This window comes from Dioscorea cayenensis, chromosome 7, assembly GCF_009730915.1.
Source record: "Dioscorea cayenensis subsp. rotundata cultivar TDr96_F1 chromosome 7, TDr96_F1_v2_PseudoChromosome.rev07_lg8_w22 25.fasta, whole genome shotgun sequence".
NCBI lineage: Eukaryota > Viridiplantae > Streptophyta > Magnoliopsida > Dioscoreales > Dioscoreaceae > Dioscorea > Dioscorea cayenensis.
Genome location: NC_052477.1, coordinates 31,360,792 through 31,373,500, shown reverse-complemented (window position 1 = coordinate 31,373,500; position 12,709 = coordinate 31,360,792). Strand labels below are relative to the sequence as shown.

Sequence of the window (12,709 nt, the reverse complement as noted above, 5' to 3'; positions counted from 1 at the left end):
AAAATATTACTAAACATCAAATTATTAAGCTCGTCAACAAATCAGCCTAGGTGTGGGACCTGTTATGTTGTTCTCTATTCAAACACAACATAACACTACATTCATCTTAATTTCCAAGTCAAACAAAAAAGAAAGCTCTTGTGTACTTATCATTCAGTAAGGAATTCGTGCTGCAAGGAATATTGAATGAGTCATTAATGCGTATTATGTTCTAATTAGTGATGAATATATGTAGCTGTACAACAAGGACAACCATTTAAATATGAAGAAAAGCAAAGTAGAAGCAATAAATTGTAGAGGACGAATAATAATTTATATTCCTCATTTTTCCTGATATGCCAATAAATGCACTATAGAACAGCAACATTGTTGATCTTTACTTATAGATCTTGTTTAACTGACACCCATTTAACTACAAAATCTAAGGATTTAGAATTATAGACAAACAAAAATATTCATCTCAAAGCATCATCTTACATGCATATGCTCTTTGTTCCCATTTAACATCGAATTCAATAAAAGATATTACCAAACATGTTGTCACACCTCAAGTGCCTCCAAATATCATGTTTCTACTGATATTATTTGAATAGAAATGAACATATATGGACACACACACACACACACACACACACATATATATATATATGTGATCGAGTGGTTAATTTGAACATTAACTAACGACTACTAACTATTATTTTAGATGGATGATCACAATGGAAATGATGAATTATACCTATTACAAATAACGGTTTTGGCCGTGGCCTATGCCGTGATGTTACATGTGCACAACAAAAGACGTCGAATATGTAGAGAACCGTCCCGTGAGAGACTACAAATAAGAGAAACATATTTGTCTAGGTTGGTAAACGGGAATGATGGCACGAGTATAAACATGGTTCGCATGGACAAATTTAGATTTTTTAATCTTTGCACGATACTACGTGCAAAAGGTTACGTTCGTGATACATTACACATGACTGTGGAGGAGCAATTGCTTATGTTTCTGCATACTATTGGTCATAATCAGCGCAATCGTGTTATTGCCCACAATTTTCTGAGGTCAAGTGAGACGGTTAGTAGATACTTCCACCATGTCTTATTCGCAATTGGTGAATTACAACATGACTACATACGGCCACCAAGTATGCAAACACATCCATACATAGAAGCGAGGAGAACATTATACCCTTACTTTAAGGTATCCTTATATTAGATGTCACATATAATTTTTACGGTTAATTCTAACATAATGCACTCGATGTTAGGGATCGTGATCGGGGCCTTGGATGGAACACACATTCATGCTTCTGTCCCCGCGAATGAAGTTGCAGCATTTCGAGGAAGAAAATCATACCCAACCCAAAAATGTCCTTGCAAATTGTAGATTTTTGATTTGCGTTTCACTTATGTTCTAGCTGGTTGGGAAGGTTCAAAGACACGATGCTTTTAGTGCTTCGTGATGCTCTTGAACGACCTAACGGACTAAGGGTCCCCGAAGGTACATATAGTCATCTTTTTTAAATAAAAAATGTCCCACTAAATATTAATCTTGTTCTTATAATTTTTATTAGGAAAGTATTATCTCGTTGATGCGGGATATGCTACTCGTCCGGGTTTCATACCCCCTTATAGAGGGGTTAGGTATCACTTGAAGGACTTTGGCTCAAGGACTCCTCAAAATGCTAAAGAGCTTTTTAACTTGCGACATTCATCTGCTCGTACCTCTGTTGAGCGTGCCTTTGGTTCTTTAAAAGGGCGCTTCAAAATTTTATCTTCGGAGGGTATATGAGCATTTGATGATGGATGATGCACGAGCTCGAATGTTCTTTGGCATGGCTGACGAAATGCGCAAGGATTGGTTGGAGGAATTTTTTGAATCATTTGGTTGATATTCTTGAGTTGTGGAGATGGTAAAAAATCATGTTTCAAAAATAAATTATATGTATTTATTGGACTTATATGAGTTGTTGTTTGAAGTTAATGTGTTATTGTCATTAAGGTATTTGTTTGTATATAATAAATTTTTTGTATTTCGTAGTGATGTTTCAAAAATTAAAGATTGTCATGCTTGTTTGGTACTAGTTTATTTAAAAGAGAATGAGTTGCAAATGCATCACTCATTATTTTGATCAAATTATACCAATAACAATTGGAAATAGATCAAATATCCATGCAAATGTTTAGAAAGCATATATGAAAAATTTATACTTACTTTTTTAAGGTTAATAATAATTGGTTCTTAGGTTTGTGATAATAGTTAAAATTAATTGAAATAATTCCAATAGTAATAATTAAAATTCAATATTATTATAAACTATAATAATATCTTCACAAATTAATTTAATAATAAAATTATGATTTTGTTAATGTTACGATTTTTGATTTTATTTATATATTAAAAAAAATTAATATGTTAAACATGTGAGGGGTAATCTCACCATGGTGATCATATACCCTCAAATACATCAAACCAAACACGCTTTTACTAAATCCAGATTTACAAATCCTTCAAACCAAACACAAAAATTCTAAAAATCCTACCTTCCAGGATACATCTAAACAAACACCTGGATTTGTTAATTCAACGCATTTTCAATTACAGGATTTACAATTACACTGTAATATGAAATCCACTGTCTTTTCAATTACAGCTAACCAAACGCACCCTTACTGCAGTCAATTCTTCATGAAATGGTACTTTTTTGGTAGGGAAGCGGTTTTCTTGAATGATATTTGGTGGAGAAAAGGTTTTCTTAAATTCAAGAGTAAGATTACTGCCTCCTATATTTGGTTAATATTTTTCTTCTTCTTTTGGTTTAATATAATTGAGTGACCCCTGCCAAAGTTTCTATTTTAAGTTAGCGGCTGCTGAATGATATTACAGATTCATCTATTCGTTTAATCTCACTTCTTCATAAGCTATTGTGCTTAACAGAATTCATTATACATCTGAATGTGGCTGCCTGCTACCAAAAAATGGGGGAATACAAAGTTTTTGCTATAAAATCAAGTGAACCCCCTGGCGCCTAATTTTTCAGTTGATCATTTATATGTAGTTCTCTCAATAATATTTTGTTATGATATTAATTACTGTTTACAGATGATAAAGATGGATAAATATTCAGAGCCTAATGCTGCAGCTGCCATTCTCAAACTGAAGCAATAATAATAGACAAGTTAAATCAGATTCTTCATCAAAATTATTGTTGAAAGCTTTATTTTATCATGATTCTCTCTCTAAAAAAAGGCAAGAGGTAGAGAAGAAGGCAGAAAGCAGTTCAAAGGGTTGTTTGACATGAAGCCAGGAGAAACGTACGGTTGAAGTTGGAACAGATTCAGCAGAGGAACAAGGTTGCAGGTTCTAAATTACAAAAAGCAAAGTCATGCAAATGATACCACAACAGATCCAACATGGAAATGAGGGATATTGGGCTTGCTGTAGAAGTCGACAGTTTGTGCTATCGTTTTTCTCCTTCTGGTGGGCATCAATTGAGCACTTGGATTTCCAAAATGGTCAGTAGTGATGTTACAAAAATAATACTTTTACTTGCAATCCAATGGGCATCGATTGATCACTTGGATTTCCATAGGGGTCAGTAGTGATGTTAGAAAAATAATACTTTTACTTGCAATCCAGCTTGTACTAGTCTTCGTCCGTCAAGAGGTGAGTGAGGTGGTGGTCCAGGAGTTGCTTAAAAAATGGTAGAGTTTCTTTATTCTACCGTTGCCACAGGTGTCAAATTCACGTGGAATCTAGAAACTAAAACAAAGGCTTTTATTTTTTTTTTTTTTATCTTCTTTATAAATGATAGACTTGATGTTAAATCTGAACAAGGGTAATCAAACCGTTGCGTCATAGGATGTAGTAATTGGTGTTCTACTTACTTATGGTTTGGTTAATCGGATTGTAGAAGACCATCTAGTTCTGCTGCAAATAAGAAGGCAAGCCATGTTTCCGGTCTCCAAAAGGGAGGAGGGGAAGTCGTATTAAGTTCAGCATATGGATGTAATGCAACACAGGAGTAGGTAACAAATGAAAAACATGATCCTATGAGCAAAGCCTAATTAACAAATATAAGGGAGTAATGGAATGCCCTCTTATCTGGTACCGATCGAATCGAGGTTGGGTTTGATGTAGCTAGGCTTTGGTGGAGGAGAACGCGTCTCCACCAGCGGGATCCACAGTGGGCCGAGACCACTTGAAAAGCCCACTCCCAGTGAAGAGGAAGCCGAGAGCATGGCCCACGATGGCCGCGATGAGGACACCGACGTTGAAGGACATGACTGCAAGCATGACCAGGTAAGCCAGACCGATGCGCAGGGCGTGCAGAGCAGTTAGCGAGAGGCCCGTGATGGGCATGGACGACGCGACACGGCGCGAGACACCAGAGAGGAGCTCGACGAGGGCGGCAACAAGAAGGACACAGAGAAGGGAGAGGAGGTACATACCGATCCCTTGGTCTCCAGGCCATCCGGTGAAGAGGATCTGGACACGCTTTCCCCAGAAGAAGGTCATGTGCATCATCCCTCCACCGCCCATGTGCTCCATACCCCCCATCCCTGATTCTGGTGGTGACGGTGCCATCATACTGCTTCCTCCGTTCATCTCCATCGTTTTCACTTTCGCTTCTTCCTGTGGTCCTGAGAATGGTGGTGGTGATAAGGAATTTGTGTACAAGAGGTGGAAGATGAGAGATGGTTGTTGAATGTTTTAAGAGGCCAGGAAATGGAGGAATAAAGGTGGCGTATGTCTCCAATTGTTAATGAAAATGAAAAGGGTAATTGACGGGCCGATAAAGTCGGACCAGAACTAGTGGTTTGATAAACCGGAAGGGTTTGCCGGTTTGGTTTCTACTTTCTAATTAATAACGGGAACCTTGAGATGGACATGGGGAGACGACATGTTGAGCTGGATGACGTCAAACAACGGACATGATTTGATGGGTTTCACACTTTCATGAGGGTTTACTTAACTATTGCTTATTGCTTGGCCTTGAACTTCACGCCAAACAAGATAAGTTATTCGGAGTTTAATGGGCTCGGCGACAAACGAGCATTGGTGGGGGTCTATTGACTATTGATGTTTGTAAAGCTGTCAATTTAGAGGACGTTGAAGATAAGGTGTTTAAGGTGCTCGCATTGGGGACGTCGATGGGATACATACCATGTCAGAATCTCCTCGGTACGATACAAATGTCTGCACTCGGGCGATTGCTCTTGTTTAGATATTTTAAGTAATTTGAGTATTAAATATATACTCCTTCAGGTATTTTTTATATTAAAATTTTATTTGGGAAAATTTTAAATTGAAAAACGACAAATGGAGACATAATAATTAAATTATAACTAATGTAAAAAAAGAAGAAAACTTAAGAATTTTTAATAGAGTTTAAATAAAAATAATTTTAAAAAATTAATATAATTCTTTATAAATTATAGATCATTTTTTTTATTTATATAAATTACTTAAAGTGGACAAGTAAAAAAAAAATTGGAGGGAGCTTTTTTTATTCAATGACTGAGAAAAGTTATTTAAACCCCACCAAAACAAAATAATAAATAAATGTTATCTTAACAAACCCCTAGAATTACCATGCCCCCACTTTAATATTAATGCAATCTGAAAATTGGAATAAGCCTACTGTTAATATTAGAAGTTGAAAAATAATAAAAGAAAACTGACTGAAAAGAGTCTCATTAGAGAATGAAGGCGATCACATATATGACGATATGAAGATAAATATTCTGATTAAGCTTTATTCCAAAGATAAGCACATCAAAATGTGATGATAAAAAGCAGGACTTGAAGAAATATTCATAATTAAGCAGGCAATTAATGATCTATCTAATCTAATCTAATCGTTCTTGTCCTGATCGATCATCAGTGGACTTGAGGTAGTGCACCAGACTCTGGAAGTTCAGATAGGAGGACCCTCCTTCTCTTATGCTCTCCTTGGCCTTCTCCGCCATTGCTGCTGCCGATCTCTTCAACTCCTGAGCTTTCTCTCCTTCCATGGCATCTCTTACCATTCTCTCCACAATCTCTCTCCCATGCATATCCTTCATGTCCAGCCCAATCTTCCATACTTCACTCACATACCTGCTGGTGATCTGCTGGTCCACAAAGAAAGGCCAACATATCATTGGCACCCCAGCCACTACACTCTCTAGAGTTGAGTTCCAACCACTGTGAGTCAAGAAGCATCCCACTGAGGGATGAGCTAGCACATCCTCCTGCGGCGCCCATGCAACAAGGCATCCTCTTTCACTCGTCCCCTCTACCACCCCTGGTGGCACAGACAGCGACGGCAACGGGCTTCCCACTTTCTCGACCCCATTGACCAAATCCGACCGTATTACCCATAAAAACCGTTGACCCGAGTTGACTAAGCCATGCCAAAACTCCAAGAGATCCTCATTTGTTATCACAGTAAAGCTACCGAAGCTCACATACAGCACAGATCCTTTCGGTTGGTTGTCAAGCCAGGTCAAGCAGCTCCGGTCTTCTCGCCGTAAGGTGGCCGAGTTAGTTGACCTTTCGTCGCTTTGGCTGTTAATTAACACATGTGAGCTCATGCTTGTGAGCATAGAGTGAAGAGGGCCAATGGCATAGGTGGTCGGACAAACGGTGCGGATGTGGGATAGCACTGTGCCGTCCATAGCTTCCAGAGAGTTGAGGATGAAAGCTTTTGCGCGCGTCGTACTAAGTGTGACAGCATAAACGAAGTCAAGGAACGGGTGACTGATGTCCCTAGCCTGCCTGAAAAACCCGGGGAGGTCCCTGCGCCGTAGGAAGCTCTCCATGCCCGTTACAGCGTACACCCTCTTATCTAAATCAGCTTCCTCTGCAGTTGTAAATTTAGTAAGAATTAATGGAGAAAGAGAATATAATATATATATATATATATATCTTTGTGTGTGTGTTATGCATGCATGCATGCATGCTGATGATGCCAGCCAGCATGCAATCAATAAATAGTAATACCAGCTGGGAAAGGAAACTCTCCTGCTTGAACAAGGCTGGGAAGAGAGAAGTAGGTCCAGATGCTACATGGACTGGAAGTACGAAAAGCTATGGTTGGTATTCCCAAATCATTAGCTACATCCATAGCAAAAGGCATGATACCGTCGACCACAAGAGACGTGATCCGTGGCCATCCATCCTGGTTCTGGTTGGAGATCAAAAGGTCTCGAAACAGAGAGCTGGAGTTGTAAGTCAGTGACTCGTAGAGTTCGAGGATACGATCGGCGGAACGGAGTCGTTGGTCAGTGAGACCATCAGAGATGGAGCGGAACCAGAAGCCCGGGCGTCGAGATAGACGAGCGTGAGTTGGGGAATGGAGGCAGAGGCGATGGTAGTGGTAATCTGTGGTGAGGAAGGTGATATGGAGACCGGAGAGGGATAGAAGCTCAGCCAACTTGAGCATGCTGTTCAGGTGTCCCTGGGCGGGGAAAGGGAATACCAGAACATGCGCCACCATCTCTCAATGGACAGACACACTGATCGGATCGAACAACACTATCACTGGGTAGATGGGTTGGATGGGTGAGCGTGTGAGTGGAGGAGGAGGCTCATCATGTGTTATTCTTACTTAAAATATATATATATATATATAATATATTATTGTTAAGTAGCAGAAGACTGGCTCTTTGTCTCACTATGAGTATGACCAATCCATTGATAAATGATAATAGGCTGCTGCCTGCTGCTGGCCATCTGGACACTGCTGAACCAATGAAACCTTGCAATCGACCAAACAAAATAAACATCAAAAACAGGGCAAACCAGCTTTCGGAATAAAAAATATTGACGATTCTATTACAATGAAGTCATCCATGAGGCAAAAGCTAAAAACCGAGCGATGATTCTGATAAAAAAACCAAAAAATGAAAAGCTTTGTAAATAGACATCAAAAACACGACTGACAAACCAGCTTTGGGAATAAAAAGCATTGAAGAATATTGTAAAACAATTGAAGTCATCCATGACATAAAAGCTAAAAACCGTACGATGACTCCCAAAGATCATACACTCATTTGCATTGATCTGCTTCTGTCAAATACAGCTTGTTTTCGCTGTCAAATCCAATCACGTGAACTCTGGATTACGCCAAACGAGATAAATGCATTTAATAATAAACATGTGTCTGTATTTATTTTATACAAAAAAGTAATCATTCGTGGTATTATTAACTTTCTTTTATTATTTTCATTTAATGCAGCACGGTATTAATCGGCACCATTAAGGCCCAAACTTGCCGAGACGGAGACGGACCCACCATCACCATCCGGCAACACTGGAGAGGACTATGATTCATCTAACTAGTTTTTTGTGTTCTTTTGCTATGTCTATCTCGTTTATTTATTTATTTTTATTTTTTTAAAAAAAAGAACTACACTTTTATTTCCAATTGTGGTTAATTCATTTTATCAAAACTACACGCTATAAAAGGGATCTCGTCTATGTACTTGATGCAGGTCCAGGTGAACCAAGAGCTGTGAATGGCTCTAGCGTGGGAATTCCAATATATGATTTAGTAACTCTTGAATTAAGATATGGAAATCACATAATTAGCTAGTTATAGAAAATTATGTAATTAGAGAACATATATGCTCTATTCACAAACAATGTAATGAGTGTGAGAATATGTAGGAATAGCATGTGTTTGTAAACAATGTCTGATAGAGTTGTTACAATTCTCAGATGTCGTTACACACACTCCATTATACAGGAGGGGGCAATGGAATGATTGAAGGCAGAGAATCAATTTCCTATTGCCTCACTCTCTTCCTCCTTCTCTTCCCTTTTTTCCCCCCTCATCTTCTTTCTCTTCTCCCATTATTTTCCTGAAGCTGTATTTTGAAATAAGTTATCAGTGCATTGCTTGTCTGCCAGTATTTTTTGAAACACATCGATCAATGCAGCTGTTTTCACCTATATTGAGTTCAGATTCCTTATACCTGGAAAGAAAGGTTACAAAAGTTATTAAGGATGTACCTGGGTTAGCACCTACCCAAAAAAACAAGCAGGAAAATATGTCCCAATTTCAGGTATTAGTGATGCATGAACAAGAGTTTTAATCATTGGTGTCAACTCATTCAGACTGATGATCATCTTAATTAGCGTGTATTAAGATTTTGAAAGTAGTCTACAATTAAAAACTGCACTGGATAAGAAAGTTTAAAAAGAAAAAAAAAGGGATAATGATCAAAGGATTCAGCATGCAAACCTTTTCTCAATACATTTGTCAAAACATGTCTGAGTAAGCCTGAATCAGATTAATAAAGTATATATTCATTAGTCAAAACTCAAGTTATATGAATAAAATTCTCTATACAATGTCATATATCACTTGTACGATTTTCTGGTATTCATATAAATAGCTAAACAACAGACTAAACTTGAATTCAATATATGGTTATATATAGATATCCAATTTTTGGGCATGAGATTCTCACCAAGAAGCCGGTATAGGAGTGAAGCTTATTTCTTTAGCTATAAGAAATAGTATCATGGAGGAACTAATTCCAAAAAAGAAATCAAGCAAATGCCCCTTCTGAAATGGATTAAGATTTAATATTAACAGAGAAACATAGAATATAACTGCCCATATATTGGAATAGCTGGAACAGGGATATGATAGGAAAATAAGAGAGTTAATGAAAAGCACTTACTTTTCAACATGAAGCATAAGCTATATAACTAGTTAACTACAACAACATAAAGAATATCAAGTTTCTGATTTACATTCATGGCAAAGTTATCTGTTAAAAAGATCTACCCTGTAATCCATCTATTTCTCTGCCATCCCAAAGATCTGCTTAAATTAGGGTGATAAATATCAAAACCAAAGGCTATTGGCTTCTTCTTCTTCTTCATCTTTTTGTTTTGATATAACACACACACACACACACTGTAATACCTGCCATCAACTTTGAGCAAGTTGACTGGCCTTGGATGCCAGACAAGCCCTCCCCCACACTTTTGGCTTTATTTCCGGATTTTGTGGATCTCACTAAAGTATTGGCATGAATTTATTAGCAAACTTTCCCCTTCTAAGCATGCTCCTTCTTCTTCACCAAATCAGCTGAACCTCTTCTTGAAGCTTGGGGACGGAGGAAGGATCTCTTCACCGGTGGCTCACCGGAGAGATTAGTAGTAGGTGATCCTTGTTGTTGTTAGTTTATTAGGTTCTTGCTTGTTGTTGAGCTTTTGATGGAGAAACACCATGCTTCATGTTTGTTTAGAGCCTTTTCTTGTATTGTTTGTTTTGTGTCTTGAATTGGTTTTTAGATGTCATTGTATCTCAGTGTTTGTCTCCTCCGAATGTTTTCAGTTTTGGATGCTTGAAATTTTGATTTAAAACCCTTGTTAATTGCTTGTATTTAAAGACCATGTTTTAATGCTTTCTCTCTTTGAAATTCTTGAAATTATTGCACTTGCACATTAAGTGTTTGTAGTAATGCCTAACTCAATTTCAACACTTCTTAAGCTTGCTTTCCTTCTAGTTTGTTTGTGGTTGTTGATGCATGCTTGATTCCCTGGTTACTTCCTAATTCTTGATTATTCTTGTGCCTTATTCTGTTACAAGTGTCTTGGAGTTGTTAATGTATTGAGTTTATTATTACAATGTTAATTTACTTTGCATGCATGTGTTATTCATCCTTGCAAGTATGCAACTTGCAAGGACATAGGTTGATATTTATAAACACTTTGGTCTAAGCATGACATACTTTAAGCATGCATGATAGTTTGTTATATATATATATATATATAATTGTGAACGAGGTATTCTGATGCTTTAGTTGGCCTAGAAATTCTGAAATTCTAATGTTATATATTGTGTTTTTTGTGTATGATTTGAAATTTATTTATTTAATTATGAAATTCTAGTGTTATTCCTGTTGGTATTCCATTATTATTCTGTTATTTGTCCATTTATTTATTTATTTTAATTATATTGTAAATTGGTTTTTTCTGTATTTTATTGTATGTATTCTATATTTTTGCGAATTTTGTACATCTCCAATTACTGCAAATTGCCCAGCTAGGAGGAGTAAGTCCTAGCCATGTGCACATGTTATCTGTAGTAGCGTTACTGGACATGCGTGTTCGTTCCGACTGCGGTCGAAGATCCGGCTTTCGCTGTTGATATTCTGTTTGTTCTGTTCCGACTTCACAGTCGAAAGATCAAGCCTCAAGTTATAGATTCTGCTATTAGTCAGGGAGATGTGCACTTATGGTTTTCACGTATTTTCTGTTTTTCTGATTATTTTTGTATTCTAAGTATTTTTTCTATTTTTCGTTCCATTAATATTTTGTTATTCGCCATTTTATTTATTTATTTATTTATTTTAATTATATTGTAAATTGGATTTTTTTTGTATTTTACTGTTTGTATTTTGTATTTTTGCGGTTTTAGTACATCTCTAATTACTGGCAAATTACCCAGCTAGGATGAGTAAGTCCTAGCCATGTGCACATGTTTTCTGTAGTAGCGCTATCGAACATGCGTGTCCGTTCCGACCGCGGTCGAAGATCCGCTTTCGCTGTTGATATTTTGTCTGTTCTGTTCCGACTTCACAGTCGAAGATCAAGCCTCGAGCTGTTGATTCAGTTATTAGTCAGGGAGATGTACACTTCTAGTTTTCACGTATTTTCCGTATTTTTAATGATTTCTGTATTCTAAGCATTTTCTGTATATGTCTGCATTATGATTATTGTGTAATTATTTGTGTTATCTGTTATTTGTGCGATCCTATTGGGCCCTTGTGGCTCATGTACTATGTTTTTTTTTTCACATGAGAAGATTAAGCTTAGGATTGGTGGGTTGTTCTGGGATCTTATTGTCGTAGTTGCTGTCTTGTTGAAATAACTGAGCTTTAAGGTTGTAGACCTTGCTGTTGTTTTCATGTTAGTGAAATTTGTATTCCATATGTATTTTTGATTTCTGTATGTTAAGTGTGGCACTGTATTTTTGTAGGGTTTGTTAAAGCCCATACTTGTATTACTTATGTTACTTTTGTTTGTAGTTATGTATTTTTATTCCTTATTATGTTTGTTGCGGTTGACTCTGACCAGATCCGTAGTCTGAGGTCCTATACCTAGTAGTGCCTTACCTTTGTTGGATGCGACCGATCTGTCAGTGAGCCTTGATTGAGCTAGTGTCACACACACAAAAAGAAAGAAAGTAGGTAACTCCATGCATGCATGCACTATATGTATATATATATATATATATCAAAGCTAGCAGGGAATGCAATGAAAAACACAAAAATTACATGTCAAGTCCTCTTCGAAAGGATAGATAAGTAATAATGGCGAAGAAACAGTGACCCGTGCATTATTCAGCGTAAAAAGCACATTAGGGGTCATGGATGATGAAGGGTTTAGTAGCATATAACATCATCTGTTGATAAACATAAATGAGAAATTGCTAGAAACATGCACATTCTTCAAGTCCTTGCTTGATTCTCTCTGATAATTAAACCATAACATGCTAAATTATTTGGGGTGCAGATGACCGCCAATAGAAATACCAGCTCTTTTTCAAGATTTATGGACACATTGCCATTACCCGCCATTCGAAATAAACCCTAAATTTGAGAAATGATACAGGGAAGCAACGGGCAGCAACATTAGAAGAATACGGAATCATTAAGATAAAGAGCAAATAAACATAGACAGCAAAGATGATACGATAAT

The 12,709-nt window shown here is 37.2% G+C and overlaps 2 protein-coding genes, 1 long non-coding RNA gene and 1 pseudogene across 3 annotated transcripts; 1 reads left to right on the top strand and 3 right to left on the bottom strand.

Moving 5' to 3' along the window:
• Positions 1–3,193: 3,193 nt before the first annotated feature.
• On the bottom strand, positions 3,194–4,934 carry LOC120265850 (copper transporter 6-like). Its single transcript, XM_039273824.1, has one exon. The coding sequence runs from the start codon at positions 4,613–4,615 to the stop codon at positions 4,142–4,144; it is 474 nt and encodes a 157-aa protein (XP_039129758.1). The 5' UTR covers positions 4,616–4,934; the 3' UTR covers positions 3,194–4,141.
• Positions 4,935–5,734: 800 nt separating this feature from the next.
• On the bottom strand, positions 5,735–7,925 carry LOC120264452 (7-deoxyloganetic acid glucosyltransferase-like). The gene is made up of 3 exons (XM_039272262.1): positions 7,827–7,925; positions 6,989–7,745; positions 5,735–6,848 (listed from the first exon to the last, which is right to left on the bottom strand). The coding sequence occupies exons 2-3, from the start codon at positions 7,482–7,484 to the stop codon at positions 5,854–5,856; spliced, it is 1,491 nt and encodes a 496-aa protein (XP_039128196.1). The 5' UTR covers positions 7,485–7,745; positions 7,827–7,925; the 3' UTR covers positions 5,735–5,853.
• A 723-nt stretch (positions 7,926–8,648) lies between these two features.
• LOC120264439 lies at positions 8,649–12,588 on the bottom strand (annotated as a pseudogene).
• Positions 9,740–11,944, top strand: LOC120264440. The gene is made up of 2 exons (XR_005537429.1): positions 9,740–10,162; positions 11,457–11,944. It is a non-coding gene; the product is annotated as an uncharacterized LOC120264440 (long non-coding RNA).
• Positions 12,589–12,709: the final 121 nt, after the last annotated feature.

What these genes read in the sequence shown, in the direction of transcription:
- LOC120264452 (XM_039272262.1), bottom strand. Translation starts at nt 7,484, where the DNA reads ATGGTGGCGCATGTTCTGGTATTCCCTTTCCCCGCCCAGGGACACCTG. An exon ending in AGAGTTTCCTTTCCCAGCTG is followed by an intron (nt 6,849 to 6,988) that starts GTATTACTATTT and finishes TTACAACTGCAG; the next exon opens with AGGAAGCTGATTTAGATAAG.
- LOC120265850 (XM_039273824.1), bottom strand. Translation starts at nt 4,615, where the DNA reads ATGGAGATGAACGGAGGAAGCAGTATGATGGCACCGTCACCACCAGAA.